Genomic DNA, 17,764 nt, shown 5'->3' with positions numbered 1-17,764 from the left:
TCGTTAGTTGTAAACATCCTATCCCTTTGAAACCTAAACAATCCCTTCATGTATCTAAAAATGCAAATTCCCTTCACACCTGACAAGCTAAGCCCTCTCCCATGTTTACTCATTAGCATTTCAAATGCCTTTTACCCCAACTACTTTTGATAATTTCAAACTTGTAGTCTATCTGACTCTAATTCAATTAAATCAGCTACAGACAACCATCCACACTCCCACACACACAACCTACTTTACAATAAACCCCAATAATATAATGAAAAATTGTTAGTTTCATGATACCCTGTTAATAAAGTCCAGGATACTGTATGCTTTATTAACCATGGTCTCTCAATCCTTCTGCCATCTTCAGTGATTTTGTGCACATATACCCCAGGCCCCTTTGTTCCAGCCACTCCCCACCCCTTGGAATTGCATTGTCACATGCTTTCTTACAGGTGAAGCTCAATGTGGAGAAGTGTGAGGTGATGCATTTTGGTAGGAAGAACATAGACAGACAATATAAAATGAAGGGTGAAACTTTGACGGGGGTGCAGGAGCAGAGACTTGGGTGTATATGTGCGTAGACCTTTGAAGGTGGAGAGAGCAGTTAATAAAGTATATAGTATCCTGGGCTTTTTAATAGGGGCACAGAGTACAAGAGCAGGGAGGTTATGCTTAATTTATATAAGACACTTGTTAGACCCCAGCTGGAGTATTGTGTACAGTTCTGGGAGCCACATTATAGGAAGGATGTGAACACATTGGAGAGAGTGCAGAAGAGGTTTACAAGAATGGTTCCAGGGATGAGAAACTTCAGCTATGAGGATAGATTGGAGAGGTTGGGACTGTTCTCCTTGGAGAGAAGGTGGCTAAGAGGAGATTTGATAAAGATGTTCAAAATCATGGGGCTGGACAGAGTAGACAGGGAGAAACTGTTCCCACTCATAAAAGGATCAAGAACGAGAGGGCACAGATTTAAAGTGATTTGCAAAAGAAGCAAATGTGATGCAAGAAAAAACTCTTTCACACAGCGAGTGGTTTGGGTCTGGAATGCACTGCCTGGAAGTGTGGCAGAGGCAGGTTCAATCGAGGCATTCAAGAGGGCATTGTTTCTATTCAAATAATCAGCTAATGTGCAGGGGTATGGGGAAAAGGCAGGGCAATGGCACTAGGTCATAATGATCATTTGGAGAGTCGATGCAGACATGATGGGCTGAATGGCCTCCTGTGCTGTTAAAATTCTGTGATTCTGCAGCCTGTCATCAGGATGCTTTTTATAGAAAGAGATGTAATTTCTTACTCTTGGGAGTGTGTATTCTAATTAAATAATTCAGCAGCAAGATTTCATGAGTTTTAATGTTATTTATTCTCACACACTGTACTGAAGTAACACAACACATGTGTGTACGCACAAACATGAATACAGACAGTTATGGATTACAGTCAATTCAGTCTCTGATTTACAATTTCCAGTCTCCCACATGGCAAACCTGTGATTTTTTTTTTGAATGGATTCAATGATTTTAAAGTTGAAGTTAAGGCCTCAGTGGAGCGTTCACAGCAGTTTGAGGTTTCTTGAAGTTGAATATCCAGGAGGTTGGTTCTCTGATGAACTTTGAAACTGGAACAGGTTAAGTATTTTCACTGTTTGATAATTTGCAGTTTGTTTGAGTCTGGCTCTGTGGTAATAAGGGTGCAGTCTCTGAAACCAGTCACTTGAGGCCCACCCAGTCTAGTTTGGATCGGGAGGCCACTGTGGTACAATTGGAAGTTATAGTGACTATTGAGTTTAATCTTTCCTTTTAGTCCGGTTTGAAACCTGGATAGTCAGTCTGGAAACTGGTCCATCCTTAAACAATGAGGTGTTTGAATTCCACAGATGATTGAGACAGTCTCACCTATGTTCACATATACTGGAGATTTGATGCTGCCTGTAGTCCAAATGCCAAAAGTAACATGATTTGCAGTGGCCATCTTAGCAGCTTGATTGTCTCCAATTTATGGAAGTATTGACTGAAAATTCACTATGTACAGCCTTTACTGGGCATGACAGTACCCTTTATTTTATCTCTGTAGTTTTTGTCTCCATGTTCTTCCTACTAAGATGTTTCACTTCGCACTCTCTGTATTGAACTTTATCTGCCACTTGTTGACCCAGTCCATCGAGCTGTCTATATCCTTTTCAAGCCCATCACTATCCACCTCATGGTTCACAGTTGACAATAGTTGCAAGTTTTCTGTCATTGGCAAATTTTGAAGTTATGCTCTATGCTAGATCAGGAAAAGCAGAGGTCATAACACTGACCCTTGGAAACTTTAAACCACCTTCCAGTCTGAAAAACAACTAACTACACCGGGTTCCAGTCACTCTCCAACCTCACATCCAAGTTGCTTAGGTAGCACCTTTATCAAATGGCCCTTTGGAAGTCCATGAACACCTCATCAAGCTTCTGTTATCTCAAAAACAATCAATGTAGACACTAACTAATAAATCCTTGCTGAATTTCCTTAATTAATCTCCAGGTGATATATTTCCAAGTCAGGATGGTGAGTGACTTGGAGGGGAACTTCCAAGTGGTGATGTTCCCATCTATCTGCTGCCCTTGTCCTTCTAGATGGTAGTGGTCGTGGGTTTGGAAGGTGCTGTCTAAGGAGCCTTGGTGAATTCCTGCAGTGGATCTTGTAGATGGTACACACTGCTGCTACTGTGCGTCGGTGGTGGAGGGAGTGAATGTTTGTGGATGTGGTGCCAATCAAGTGGGCTGCTTTGTCCTGGATAGTGTCAAGCTTCTTGAGTGTTGTGGGAGCTGCACTCATCCAGGCAAGTGGGGAATATTCCATCACACTCCTGACTTGTGCCTTGTAGATGGTGGACAGGCTTTGGGGAGTCAGGAGGTGAGTTACTCGTCGCACGATTTCTAGCCTCTGACCTGTTTTTGTAGCCACAGTATTTAAATGGCCAGTCTAGTTCAGTTTCTGGTCAATGGTAACCCCCAGGATGTTGATAGTGGAGGATTCAGTGATGGTAATGCCATTGAATGTCAAGTGATGATGGTTAGATTCTCCCTTGTTGGAGATAGTCATTGCCTGGCACTTGTGTGGTGTGAATGTTACTTGCCATTTGTCAGTCCAAGCCTGGATATTGTCCAGGTTTTGTTGCATTTGGACATGGACTGCTTCAGTATCTGAGGAGTTACGAATGGTGCTGAACATTGTGCAATCATCAGCGAACATCCCCACTTCTGACCTTATGATGGAAGGAAGGTCATTGATGAAGCAGCTGAAGATGGTTGGGCTGAGGTCACTGCTCTGATGAACTCATTGAACAAGGGTTGATCCCCTGGCCTGATGGTAATGGTAGAGTGGGGGATATGCTGGGCCATGAGGTTACAGATTGTGTTTGAGTACAATTCTGCTGCTGCTGATGGCCCACAGCACCTCATGGATGCCCAGTCTTGAGTTGCTAGATCTGTTCAAAATCTATCCCATTTAGCACGGTGGTAGTGCCACACAACACGATGGAGGGTATCCTCAATGTGAAGACAGGACTTGGTTTCCACAATGACTGTGCGGTGGTCGCTCCTACTGACAGATACATCTGTCCTTGACACTGCGGCAGGCAGGTTGGTAAGGATGAGGTCAAGTATGTTTTTCCCTCTTGGTTCCCTCAGCACCTGCTGCAGACCCAGTTTAGCAGCTATGTCCTTTAGGACTTGGCCAGCTCAGTCTGTAGTGGTGCTACTGAGCCACTCTTGATGATGAACATTTAAGCCCCTATTCAGAGTACATTCAGTGCTTCCTTCAAGTGGTATTCAACATGGAGTACTGATTCATCAGCTGAGGTGGTGGTTGGGGTGTGAAGTGGGGGTCTATGTGCAGGCAAGGGCACGGTATGTGCTAATCAGGAGCAGGTGTCCTTGCCCTTTTGACTTGATGCCATGAGACTTCATGGGGTCCAGAGTTGATGTTGAGGGCTCCCAGGGCAACTCCCTCTGACTGCAAACCCCTGTGCCGCCACTTCTGGTGATGGTGGTCAGTAAGGTATGGTTCAGTGTATGACTGTCAAGCTTTTGCTTGACTAGTCTGTAAGCCAGCTCTCCATTAGCCCCCAGATGTTAGCAAGGAGGGTCAACAGGGCTGGATTTGTCATTGATGTTTCTGGTGGTCTGTCTGGTTAGTGGTTTTATAACTGAGACCAATTCAGAGGGCAGTTAAGAGTCACCCACATTGCTGTGGATCTGAAGTCACATGTAGGCCAGGTAAGATGACAGATTTCCTTTCCTAAAGGACATTAGTGAACCAGGTGAGTGTTTATGACAATAGTTTCATTTGACTTTTACTTCCAGATTTTTATTGAATTTCACCATCTGCTGTGGTGGGATTTGAACCCAGGTCCCTGGGTTACTAATCCAGTGACAACAACATCACCACCTTCCCCCTGGCTAAACCTTCTGAGAATTTGTCTCCTAATGTTCTCCTACACCTGCTGACACTTGATTGACTTGGGCCCACTTTGTTTCCAAGAGCCAGGTCCAGCAGTGTCTCCTTGCTCAGAAACCTAGTGGTGTAGGAAATTCTCCTGGACACTCTCTCTCAGCTCTTCTACCCGCACCCCACTTCTGCCATTTATACAACCACGTTTCCAGCCCATACTAGAATAACTAAGTCCCCTATTGTAGTTTTTGCACTACTTCCTAAATTTTTTTTGCAAATTTGTTCCTCTATCTTTCCCATTAGTTGGAGGCCTGTAGAATTTTGGATGTAACAGAAAGTTGAGGCTATATCTGCCTCGTGTGGATGTGAAGGAACGTGTTGAGTGGTGGCTGAGTTGGTAACTATGATAGAGTTGATCAGCAGACACTTCTTAGGTGGAAAATTTGTTTATTTACAAGGTACTCAGCAACATCTACATGTGTGCTTACAACTCAAACTCTATCTCTACACGACTAACTGCTGAGGTAACCCGCACTACTCCCCTACTGGGTGCTAAAGATGATGTGATCTTAATGGGCATTATTGTTAAAGGTATATTACACACTAAATAAAATCATAATTACCCCAAGGCACTATTTGGAAGAGCAGGAATTCCCTGGTCCAGCCGATGTTTATCTCAAACAACATCACAATAACAACATTTGGTCATATCACATTGCTGTTTGTGGGATCTTGCTATGTACACATTATCTGCTAGGTTTCCTCCATTAGTGTTCCACTTAGAAGTATTTAGTTGGCTGTAAGCACTTGGACTTGCATTTCTATAGCACCTTTTCAGTATGTTCTATCTGCCTTTCTGTTGATTCCAGGACAGTGATACTGCGGACAGTAAAACAGGAAGTGAGAGGGAGGTGCACACAGGATCCCCGAGGGAATTACTTCGTCGCCGGCACGCCGACTGGAACAGGCAACTCCCCCTGTTGGCAGGTTTGTGCAGGTCGCGGGAGCCAGGTGAAGGGAGCACTTCTGGGACTACCAACCCCTATCGATTCCTGTTCACCCACCTCCCAGTGCTTGCTGATGCACACTGGTCTGGCAACACCTCCAATTATTTTTGTTTTCATCCTTATTTTCAAATCCCTCTATCCTTCTCCAGCCCCACAGCCCTTGGAAATGTCTGCAATTCAATCTATAGTGAAGGACTCACTTTCAAAAGGCCCACAGGATGTTTGTATTTGAATTTAATTCTCCCCACCTTCTCCCTCCACTTCAGAATAGACTAACTTTATCATAGGTGTGATTCTCTCAGCTCCGAACATGAATAGCAATAACATTAAAATCACAGCTTGCAGACAAAACTTTACTTTGTAATCTGAGCCTCTACACCCAGCCGTCAGGAACTAATGTTGAAAGTGATCAGTGCAAATAAAGATCCTCCGATTTAGTATTCCAAATGGGAACTAAGACCTGTACCTTGTGCTCTGATTTGTGCAGTTGTAAGTGTTGAGGGAAGCTCACTGACTCTGTCCCTTCTGTTACAGAGCAGACTCCAGGGAACCGCATTGTGGGAAGCCAACAGGCCCTCTTGACTGCCCCAGGAGCACCTCCAGGAGACCTATTCACAACCCCAAGAGAGGCAGCCCAAACCAGGCCGCACATCTTTGTCTCTAAAACGGTAAAAGGATACGCTGCCAGTTGGGCTGCAGTGGGTGAGATGAGTGAGAAAGTAATGTAACGTTCTTATTAAAGAAAGGAGGGAGACAGAAAGCAGGAAACTATAGACCAGTTAGCCTAACATCTGTCACTGGGAAATTGCTGGAATCTATTATTGAGGTTATAGTGGGGCACTCAGAAAATCTCAATGCAATCAGGCAGAGTCAACATGGTTTTGTGAAAGGGAAAATCATGTTTGACTAATTTATTGGAGTTCTTTTGAGGAAGAAACAAACAACATGGATAAAGGGGAACCTGTGGATGTGCTGTACTTGGATTTCCAGAAGGTATTTGATAAGGTGCCACATCAAAGGTTACCTTTTTCAGGTTGGCAAGCTGACTACTGGAGTGTCACAGGGATCAGCCCAGGGGCCTGGACTATTTATGCTTTGTATCAATCACTTGGATGAAGGGACTGAAGGGATGGTTGCTAAATTTGCTGATGACACAAAGATAGGTTGGAAAGTAAATTGTGAAGAAGATATAAGGAGTCTGTTAAGCAATATAGACAGGTTAAGTGAGTGGGCAAAAATTTGGCAGATGGAGAATAATGTGAGAAAATGTGAACTTGTCACCTTTGGTAGGAAGTATAAAAAAGTAGCAAATTATTTTAATAAGAGAGATTGCAGAACTCAGTGGTACAGGAGGACATGCCAGGAGCAGCACCAGGTGTACCTAAAAATGAAGTGTCAACCTGGTGAAGCTAGAACACGGGACAACTTGTGTGCCAAACAGCATAAGCAGCAAGCGATAGAGCTACGCGATTCCACAACCAATGGATCAGATCTAATCTCTGCAGTCCTGCCACATCCAGTCATGAATGGTGGTGGACAATTAAACAACTCACTGGAGGAGGAGGCTCCACAAATATCCCCATCCTCAATGATGGGGGAGCCCAACATATCAGTGCAAAAGATAAGGCTGAAGCATTTGCAATAATCTTCAACCAGAAGTGCCGAGTGGATGATCCATCTCAGGGTCCTCCAGAGGTCCCCAGCATCACAGGTGCCAGTCTTCAGCCAATTTGATTCAATTCACGTGATATCAAGAAATGGCTGAAGGCACTGGATACTGCAAAGGCTATGGGCCCAGACAATATTCCAGCAATAGTGCTGAAGACTTGTGCTCCAGAACTTGCCGCGCCCCTAGCCAAGCTGTTCCAGTACAGCTACAACACTGGCATCTACCCGGCTATGTGGAAAATTGCCCAGGTATGTCCTGTACACAAGAAGCAGGACAAATCCAACTCGGCCAATCAGTCTACTCATCAGTAAAGTAATGGAAGGGGTCATCAACAGTGCTATCAAGCAGCACTTGCTTAGCAATAACCTGCTCCCTTATGCCCAGTTTGGGTTCTGCCAGGGCCACTCAGCTCCTGACCTCATTACAGCCTTGGTTCAAACATGGACAAAACAGCTGAACTCCAGAGGTGAGGTGAGAGTGACTGCCCTTGACATCAAGGCCACATTTGACCGAGTGTGGCATCAAGGAGCCCGAGCAAAACTGGAGTCAGTGGGAATCAGGGAAAACCTCTCACTGGTTGGGGAGACACCCAGCACAAAGGAAGATGGTTGTGGTTGTTGGAGGTCAATCATCTCAGCTCCAGGACATCACTGCAGGAGTTCCTCAGGGTAGTGTCCTCAGCCCAACCATCTTCAGCTGCTTCATCAATGACCTTCCTTCCATCATAAGGTCAGAAGTGGGAGTGTTCGCTGATGATTGCACAATGTTCAGCACCATTCGCGACTCCTCAGATACTGAAGCAGTCCATGTCCAAATGCAGCAAGACCTGGACAATATCCAGGCTTGGGCTGACAAGTGGCAAATAACATTTGTGCCACACAAGTGCCAGGTAATGACCACCTTCAAGAGAGAATCTAACCATTGCCTGATGGCACTCAAATGTCATTCCCATCACTGAATCCCTCACTAACATCCTGGGGGTTACCATTGACCAGAAGCTGAACTGGATTAGCCATATAAATACTGTGGCTACAAGAGCAGGTCAGAGGCTGGGAATCCTGCAGTGAATAACTCACCTCCTGACTCCCCAAAGCCTGTCCACTATCTACAAGGCACAAGTTAGGAGTGTAATGAAATACTCCCCACTTGCCTGGATGAGTGCAGCTCCCACAACACTCAAGGAGCTTGACACTATCCGGGACAAATCAGCCCGTTTGATTGGCACCCCATCCACAAACGTTAACTCCCTCCACCACCGACACATAGTAGCAGCAGTGTGTGTACCATCTACAAGATGCACTACAGGAATTCACCAAGGCTCCTTAGGCAGCACCTTCCAAACACATGACCACCATCTAGAAGGACAAGGGCAGCAGAGAGATGGGAACACCACCGCCTGGAAGTTCCCCTCCAAGTCACTCACCATCCGGACTTGGAAATATATCACCGTTCCTTCACTGTCGCTGGGTCAAAATCCTGGAACTCCCTCCCTAACAGCACAGTGGGTGTACTACACCACATGGACTGCAGCGGCTCAAGAAGGCAGCTCACCACCACCTTCTCAAGGGCAATTAGGGATGGGCAATAAATGCTGGGCCCAGCCAGCGAAGACCACATCCTGTGAATGAATTTAAAAAGAAAAAGAATCTGGGTGTCCTGGTACATGAATCATTAAGTGAGTATGGAGATACAGCAAGTGATTAGGAAGCAAATGGAATGTTGGTGTTTATTGCAGGGGGAATGGAATATAAAAGTAGGGAAATTTTACTGCAGCTGTACAGGGCACTGGTGAGACCACATCTGGAATACTGTGTACTGTTTCGGTCTCTTCCTTGAGAGAGGATTTAATTGTGTTAGAAGCAGTTCAGAGAAGGTTCACACACTGGGATGTGGTGGGGTGGGTTCTTATGTGGAAAGGTTTTTTATTTATTCATTCATGGGATGTGGGTGTCGATGGATCGACCAGCATTTATTGTCCTTTGAAGGTGGTGGTGAGCTGCCTTCTTGAACCGCTGCAGTCCATGTGGTATAGGTACACCCACAGTGCTGTTAGGGAGGGAGTTCCAGGATTTTGACCCAGCGACAGTGAGGGAACGGTGATATATTTCCAAGTCAGGATGGTGAGTGACTTGGAGGGGAACTTCCAGGTTGGATAGGCTGGGCCTGTATCCAGTATAGTTTAGAAGAATGAGAGATGACCTTATTGAAACATGAGATCCTGAGGGGACTTGACAGGGTGGATGCTGAGAGGATGTTTAGCCTTGTGGGTAAAACTAGAACTGGGGATGTTTTTAAAAAAAATAAGGTCTCATTTAAGACGAAGATGAGGAGAATTTTTTTTCTGAGAGTCATGAATCTTTGGGACGGTTTTCCCCGGGAGAGCGGTGGAGACAGGGTCATTCAGTATTTTTAAGGCAGCGGTAGATGGACTCCCTTGTTAGTCTGGAACCTAAGGCTTTTGGGGATAGGTGGGAAAGTGTGAATGGAGCTCCAATCAGATCAGCTGGTGGGGCGGTCTCGAGGGGCGTTTTTATTTTCCAGCCACCTCGAGGCAGACAGGACCTCGGTTTAATATTTCACTTCGAGCTATTGGAGGGATTATATTCCTTGATACCAAGATGCCAATTGCTGCTTTTAATTGGGTGTTTGCTTTGCCTTGGTCAGTGAAATGAGTTATCAACTGTTTGAAGTCAGATTTTCTTTGTCTTGTCCCTCAGATCATTATGCCAGAGGCATGCGTTCCCTGTGGGAAACGGATCCGATTTGGGAGGATAGCCCTGAAGTGTCGGAGCTGCAGTGTGGTGGCCCATCCGGATTGTAAGGATCGATGTCCGGCGCTTTGTGCACCCAATTTCACTGTGACCTCTGTCAAAAATGGTGAGGTAAGGACAGGGGGTGGAATAGTTCCCTTTTCAGTCTCAAGCAACAACAACAACTTGCTGTAGAGAGGGCTTTAAACTAAATGGGGAGGATTCTGGAAAGGGGATACACAGGCTTACAAAGCAAAAGGATATGGCAGCCTTGCTGGGTAGCTACTTAGGTAATGATACCCAGAGTGTGACAGGAAGGGACAGAGTGTACAAACATTAAAAAACAGCAGTAAATAGGCTCAAAGAGGGAAAATAATGGGTTTTTTTTTTTAAAAAAAAGCATAATTAATGGCTCTTAAATGTGTATTGCATTCAAAACAAAATACATTTATTAATGGCACTAATAGAGGTTAATGGGTATGATCTTATAGCCATTACAGAGACATGTTTACAAGGAGATCAAAGCTGGGAACTAAATATTCAGGGGTATGTAACTTTTCGAAAGGACAGGCAGGAAGGAAAGGGTGGTGGGGTAGCTTTGTTACCACGAGATGGAATAAGTCCAATAGCAAGAAAGCATCTTGGATTGGAAGATTGGAATCCATATGGGTGGAGATAAAAAAATAACAAGGAGAAGAAGACAGAGGGGGCGTGGTCTATAGGCCCCCTGATGGTAGCTATACTGTAGGACAGGGAATAAATCAGGAGATAATTAGGACATGTAAAAAACCTTCTTGTAGATTGGGAAAATAAAATTGGCAGAGGTAGACATGAGCAAGAATTTAGTGTTATGATCCCAGCTGAGCTTACCCCTGGACAAGCCCGATCCCAGAGTGGAACCCAGACTGATCGATCCTAACTTTTATTTTTGTTTGTTTAGATATGTGGAGAGTGGCTAATAAACAGAGTCACTGGAGTCAGCTGATGTACTTTTAACAAAGGAGTAAAACATTCTTTTAACAAGAAAAGATGAACTATATTACAATACTCCTTCACCCACGATGTATACAGATTTTTAAGGCTAACACAAGTTACAAAAGCTATCTTATATTCTAATGTTGACAGTAAGTACACAGTCCATGTAAACCTATGTCACCCTGCGGTCAGACACACCACACTCTGAAACCAAGTGTCAGATGCCACCTAAAACAGATACTATGGATCTCTCCTCAACTCCCCCCAGACGCTTATCACACCGAGGGCCAACCAGTCTCACTGAATTCCATCCCTCACACAAGGGATTCCAATCTCCAGTCTTCAGGACCTCACCTTGGAATCTTCTCCCAAACTGATGTTTTCACTTAGACACCTTCCACAAGGGTTCACCCCCAGGGTTTCGAACTCTCCTTCTGATGTTCCTCTTCCCTGGGTCACCACATGCATTCAAACTGTCTTCCACTCACTCTCTCTCTCTCTCTCTCTCCAGCTCAGCCTTAACAGTACGCCACTGCTTCACATGCACATAGCAAAGAATTATAGACCTTCAGTTGTCTCTTTGAACCTTCTAGCTTCTTGCAAGCTGTTCTCATTTTAAATCTGAAGCTTGGAACCTTTCTCTCTGACCCTCCATCTTAGCTTCACTTAACAGGACCTTTTCCCAGGCTCCTGTCCTTCCTTTAACTAGAAAGTCGTCTTTGGACTTTCTCTCCTTCCACTTTCCTGGGCTTTTGGGATTTTTCTTGGCTTGGGACTTGCTATCTGTTCCTTTTTAGGCTGCTTCTGCTTCACAGCTGCCTTCAAACCAACTGAACTCAAATAGCTTCCAAAACAAACTGCTGTCTTTCCTCCTCTTCTGTGTCTGTGGAGGAATCAACCTATCTGGCCCCTGTTGCTAGGCAACAGAATTGTTCTTCCTACTCTTGTGTGTTTACTTTCACTTTATGGGGGCTGTAAATTTCTCATTAGAAATGCAAGCAGCCTTTTAAAGTGAAACTAAAATTCCATTTGACCTTTCTTAACACAGATACAGAAATATAAATCAAACTTTAGCTTTAAAGTTTAAATTCCATTCCTAACCCACAAATACAAGTATAACTTACTTAAGCTATCTTTATTTACTAACGATAGTATATTCAGGACATTTTCCTAAAACAATATATTGTGAATCCCACCAGGGATCAGGTTATTTTGCATTTGGTAATGTGTAATGATGCAGGTTTAATAGATGATCTGAGTGAAGGATGCCCTAGGAAATAGTGACCATAACATGTAGAATTTAGCATTCAGCTTGAAAGTGAGAAACTTGGGTCAGAAACAATTGTGCTAAACTTATATAAGGGTAATTACAAAGGAAGTTGGTTTGAGTGGTCCGGGAAAGGAATTTAGCAGAAAAGAAGGTTGATGAACAATGGCAGACATTTAAGAAAATAGTTCAACAAAGATATATCCCAGTGAGGAAGAAGGATTCTAGGAAGAGGATAAACCAACAAAGGTTAACCAAGGAAGTTGAGGATTGCATATTGTTTTTCTTTCAATTTGATACAATGTGGCAAAGATTAGTGGTAAGCCAGAGGATTGGGAAAATTTTAAAAACCAACAAAAAATGACCCAAAAAAAGAGAAAATAAACTGAGGGTAAATTACAAGTAATATAAAAATGGACAGTCAGAGCTTCTTTAAATATATAAACAGGAAGAGAGAGGCCAAAGTGAACATAGGCCCCTTAGAGAATGAGGCTGGGGAAATAATAATGGAGAACCAGGAAATGGCAGAGAAGTTGAATAAATACTTTGCATCAGTCTTCACAGTAGAAGATACTAATAGCATTCCAAAAATACTAAATAATCAAGGGGCAAAAGGGGGGGGGGGGAGGAAATAAATACAATAACTATCGCTAGAGAAAAAGTACAAGGGAAACTAATGGGGCTAAAGGACGATAAGTCCCCTGGACCTGATGGGCTGCATCCTAGGATATTAAAGGGAGTAGCTACAGAGATAGTGGATGCACTGGCAGTAACCTTCCAAGAATCTTTAGATTCTGGAAAAGCCCCAAAGGATCTGAAAACAGCCAATGTAACACCCTTATTCAAAAAGGGAGGGAGACAAAAAACAGGTAACTATAGGCCAATTAGCTTAACATCTGTCATTGGGAAAATGTTAGAGTCTTTTATAAAGGATGTAATAGCAGAGAATTTAGAAATGCACAATCTAATCAAGCAGAGTCTGCATGGCTTCATGAAGGGGAAATCATGCCTGACAAATTTATTAGAATGTTTTGAGGAGGAAACAAGCAGGATAGATAAAGGGGAAATAGTAGATGTAATATATTTGGGTTTCCAGAAGGTGTTTGATAAGGTACCGCACAAGGCTTTTTAATAAGGTAAGAGCCCAAGGTGTTGGGGATAGTATATTAGCATGGATAGAGGATTGGCTAACTAATAGAAGACAGAGAGTTGGGATAAGGGGAGAATTTTCAGGGTGGCAACCTGTAACTAGTGGTGTGCTACAGGGATCAGTGCTGGGGCCACAATGATTTAAATATATATTAATGACTTAGTACATTCACTTCCCTCATCTATTGCCAAGTTTGCAGATGACACAAAAATAGGTGGGAAAGCAAGTGCTGAGGATGACAGTCTACAGAGGTAGAGAAACAGGTTAAGTGAGTGGGGAAAAAACTTGGCAGATGGAATATAATGTGGGAAAATGTGAGGTTATGCACTTTGGCAGGAAGAATAGAGGAGCTGAATATTATTTAACTGGAGAAAGACTGCAGAAAGCTGCAGCACAGAGGGATTTGGGGGTCCTCGTGCATGAATCCCAAAAAGCTAACATACAAGTTCAGCAGGTAATAGGGAAGGCAAATGGAATGTTGGCCTTTATTTCAAAGTAAATGGAGTTTAAAAATAGGGAATTCTTGCTAAAACTATACAAGGCACTAGTTAGACCACACCTAGAATACTGTGAACAGTTTTGGTCCCCTGATCTAAGGAAAGATATCCTGGCATTGGAGGCAGTCTAGAGAAGGTTCACTAGGTTGATTCTGGGTATGGAGGGATTTTCTTATGAGGAAATGTTGAGTAGGTTGGGCCTGTACTCATTGGAGTTTAGAAGAATGAGAGGCGACCTTTAGGGGGCTTGACAGGGTAGATGCTGAGAGGTTGTTTCCCCTTGTGGGAGAGTCTAGGACTGGAGGGCATAAACTGAGTAAGGGGTGGCCCATTAAAGACAGATGAGGAGAAATTTCTTCTGAGTGTAGTGAATCTGTGGAATTCTTTACCACAGAGGGCTGCAGAGGCTGGGTCGTTAAGTATATTCAAGGCTGAGATAGACAGATTTTTAATCAGTAAGGGAATCGAGGGTTATGGGGACAAGGCAGGAAAGTGGAATTGAGGATTATCAGATCAGCCATGATCTCATTGAATGGTGGAGCAGACTCGATGGGCTGAATGGCCTACTTCTCCTACATCTTATGGTTGTGGTCTTGCCTTTCTACAGCTTAAATTAAAAGCAAAATATTGAGGATGCTGGAAATCTGGAATAAAAAACAGCCAGAAAAATTCAGGTCTGGCAGCACCAGAGAAACTGAGTTAATGTTTTGAGTCTGTGAAACTCTTCAGAGCATGAGGCCTGTTTAACTTTGTAAAATGTCTCCTGGACCTTCACTGGAGCATTATCAAACATAATTTAACAGTGAGTCAGATAAGGAAATAGCACGACAGAAGAAAAGTAGGTTTTCAGGTGCATCTTAAAGGGGGTGGGGAGGGTCGGGGAGAGGGGTGGGGAGGGTCGGGGAGAGGGGTGGGGAGGGTCGGGGAGAGGGGTGGGGAGGGTCGGGGAGAGAATTCCAGAGCCTGAGGTCAAGGTGGTTGAAGGTTTGGCTGCCAATGGTGAAAGTGGAAAGCCTGGATGCTCCAGAGGTGAGAATTAGAGGAGCACAGATCCCTGAGGATTGTAGGCCTGGAAGCAATTAGAGGTGGGGAGTGGAGAGAGCCTGGAGGGATTTGAAAACAAGGATGAGAATTTTAAAATAGAGACACTGGCTCCTGGTTAAACAATGTAGCTCAGTGAGCAGAGGGGCGATAGGGGAACAGTACTTGGTGTAAAGGTTGGACAGTGATTTTAGATGAGCTTAAGTTTACTAAGGGTAGAATGTGGGAAGACATTCTGGAGGGAGTTTCACAGACATAGATGAGGGTTTCAGCAGCAGAATAGCTGACGCTGGGGTGAAGTCTGGTGATGATACAGATATGTAATCAGAAACCGAGAAGAGGTGAGAAAACACCAGCTTGTTCCTCTGGTCTGTCCAGTCAGAGCAGAGTTCATTGGTCTTAGTCATGTCAGGAGTTGGAGTGAGGGTTGGTCTCAGTGCCATTAGGTGGGAGGGAAGAGGGTCCTGGCTCCTGACCATGTCCAGTGACCCTAGGTGGATGTAGGCTGAGGAGTTGGTGTTAATCTGGTGCTTCCAGGTTCAGTATCCTGGCTTTGAGGTACCAGAGAGACGCTGGTGTCCAGGGGTGTAAAGCCAATGGAAGGGACAGACTGAGTGAGTAACAGAGGCTAACAAAGGGGTGAGTTTCCAGTCACTAACCTCGACATGTCCTCTTTCAGGGAACAGTTGCAGATTTTGCTCCACAGACAATTCCCATGATCCCATCTCTGGTCATCCATTGTATCAATGAAATTGAACAAAGAGGCTTACAGGAGGTGAGGAGCTTTGTCAACCAACTCAGAGAATGAGGTTTATTCGTGACCATTGAGAGGTGTGTGTGTGTGTGTGTGTGTGTGTGTGTGTATTAGAGTAACCGTAAGGCTGGAATCTAATTGAGGGATTCGGGGATTTGTTTACAGGTTATTTGCTCTGGTGTGGGTGGGAGGGGTTATTGGGTGGTTGCTGGGTCTGACCAGTCTCCACACTGCCTTTAGCAGAGTGCTGACCAGGCCCAGGGTGCTGTCAGCTGGGATGCTGTGTGTAATTGGGACAATGTGTTGTGTGGTGCAGTGTGTTGGGGTGGCATGTTGTCCTAACACTCTGCTCACTGTCTCTCTCTTTCCCAGCCTGGGATTTACAGGATACCTGGTGGTGAGCGGACAGTGAGGGAGCTGAAAGAAAACTACGTGCGAGGGAAGGGTCTCCCATTGCTCAGTCGCGTCTCCAACATCCATGTGGTTTGTGGGTTGCTGAAGGACTTTCTCCGTAAACTGAAAGAGCCTCTGGTGACCTTCAAGCTCCACTCAACATTCATGGCACTGACGGGTATGACAGCTCCTCTCCCACCAAGCTCCCTGTGGTCATGACATTCTCCACTTCCTATCCTCTGCATTCTGTACAGTTCAGGACATGGAGGTTGGGTTTTATTGTGTTGGATCCTTCCTGGATGTTCATGGAATTAACATCACAGAAACAGGCCATTCTGCCTATCCGCTCCATGCTGGTGTTTCTGCTCTACCCGGACCTCCTCCCAAACTCTTTCATCTCCCCCTATCAGCATATCCTTCTATTCCTTTCTCCCTCATGTCTATCCAGCTTCCCCATGAATCCATCCATACTATTTGTTGTAATGTCTTTAAGGGATAGCAGCATGACATCACTAAAAGGGAAGTATGTTGTGCAATCCAGTCTTGGTTTCACTTTCGCTATTGAGCCAAGCGCACACGCACAGCTCTGCCGCTGATGTCTTCCAGCTTTATACCTGCGTATAACTGTTCTCATGTGCCTAGTCTTAATAAATGAACCAACAAGATGTTTACCCAATCCCTTGAGTGGTGTTTATCAGTATAAACATATCATTTGCCTAAACACCAATCCCATCCACCCCCCCACCCCCATCCAAGTGGAATCATCACCCCCAGGTCTAGCCTTTCAAATCTCCTTGTAATTTTAAAGACCTCTACCAGGTACCCCTCCATCTCTTGTTCCCTATGAACAGGCTGGGGGTCTTTTTGAATCTTTTCTGATGGCTGTAACCTCTCCATCCTGATATCACCTTTTCTACACTAGCCCCAAGAACCTCTCTCCTTTTCCTTGACTATGGAGAGAACACATGTTCAATGTTTCGCGTGTAGCTCAACTGAGGTGTGATTCAAATTTAACGTAACTGGGTTTGCGCCAAGTCCTTTTAATCATAGAAAGTTTACAGCACAGAAAGAGGCCACTCTGCCCACATGTCTGTGCCAGCCCAGAAACGAGCCATCCAGCCTAATCTCCCTTTAACTGTGCTAATAACCATGATGCATTCCATCCATTGGATACCAAACAGGTCATTGCCATCATCTATTGCAAAAAGCAAACTCGTCAAAGGTTTGAAGATTTGATATTAGAATTTCTCAACAAAAGAATGCAGGACAATCCTGAACCTGGATGGAAGATTCTGTAGTATTTTATATTTTGGGTTCGAGTGCAGCATAACCATCTACAAGGACCTGTTTCTGTGCCTGAAATACCGTGGTGAATGCTCCTGCAGTGGGCCAGCACTGACATGATGGGCTGAATGGCCTCCTTTTGTGCTGTAACTGTTCTGATTGTATGAGTCCTCTAATTTGTTCAAAATTCACTATCCATGCCTGCTGTTTTTAATGGTTGACTGTAGTTATTGTTTGTTAAACACTAAAGTGGGAAATTTATTTGATTTTTTTTCACTTTGAATAATTTGAAGGCACTGAGCAGACAGTTCAATAAATATCCCACTTGTCTTGGAGTTGATTTTAATTTGGTCATGTTAGCATTAAAATGAAGCAGCCTGATTTGGCGCAAAGACAATAGATTTTAATTCAAAAGGGAACTGATAAACCAACGTCCTTTCGAGAAGGAAACCTGCCATCCTTAACCAGCCCAGCTCTCCGGCCCCATCCCACACCAACAACATCACCTGCTGTCTGCTCCACACGGTCAAGATCAGGTAATGTTTGGGGAAGTGGGTG

General features: G+C 44.4%; 1 protein-coding gene across 1 annotated transcript in view; it reads left to right on the top strand.

Annotated features, from left to right (window-relative positions):
- The window catches only part of LOC144686233 (rac GTPase-activating protein 1-like), a 35,962-nt gene that overhangs the window by 12,075 nt on the left and 6,123 nt on the right, over positions 1–17,764 (top strand). The window contains exons 3-6 of the mRNA XM_078551324.1: positions 5,961–6,094; positions 9,813–9,977; positions 15,455–15,550; positions 15,902–16,100. Coding sequence (XP_078407450.1) covers positions 5,961–6,094; positions 9,813–9,977; positions 15,455–15,550; positions 15,902–16,100 — 594 coding nt within the window. The remainder of the gene's footprint in view (positions 1–5,960; positions 6,095–9,812; positions 9,978–15,454; positions 15,551–15,901; positions 16,101–17,764) is intronic.

Source organism: Cetorhinus maximus, chromosome 11 (genome assembly GCF_964194155.1).
Source record: "Cetorhinus maximus chromosome 11, sCetMax3.hap1.1, whole genome shotgun sequence".
Taxonomy (NCBI): Eukaryota; Metazoa; Chordata; class Chondrichthyes; order Lamniformes; family Cetorhinidae; genus Cetorhinus; species Cetorhinus maximus.
The sequence above is the reverse complement of the archived record's forward strand: the minus strand, read 5'-3'. Positions and strand labels throughout refer to the sequence as shown.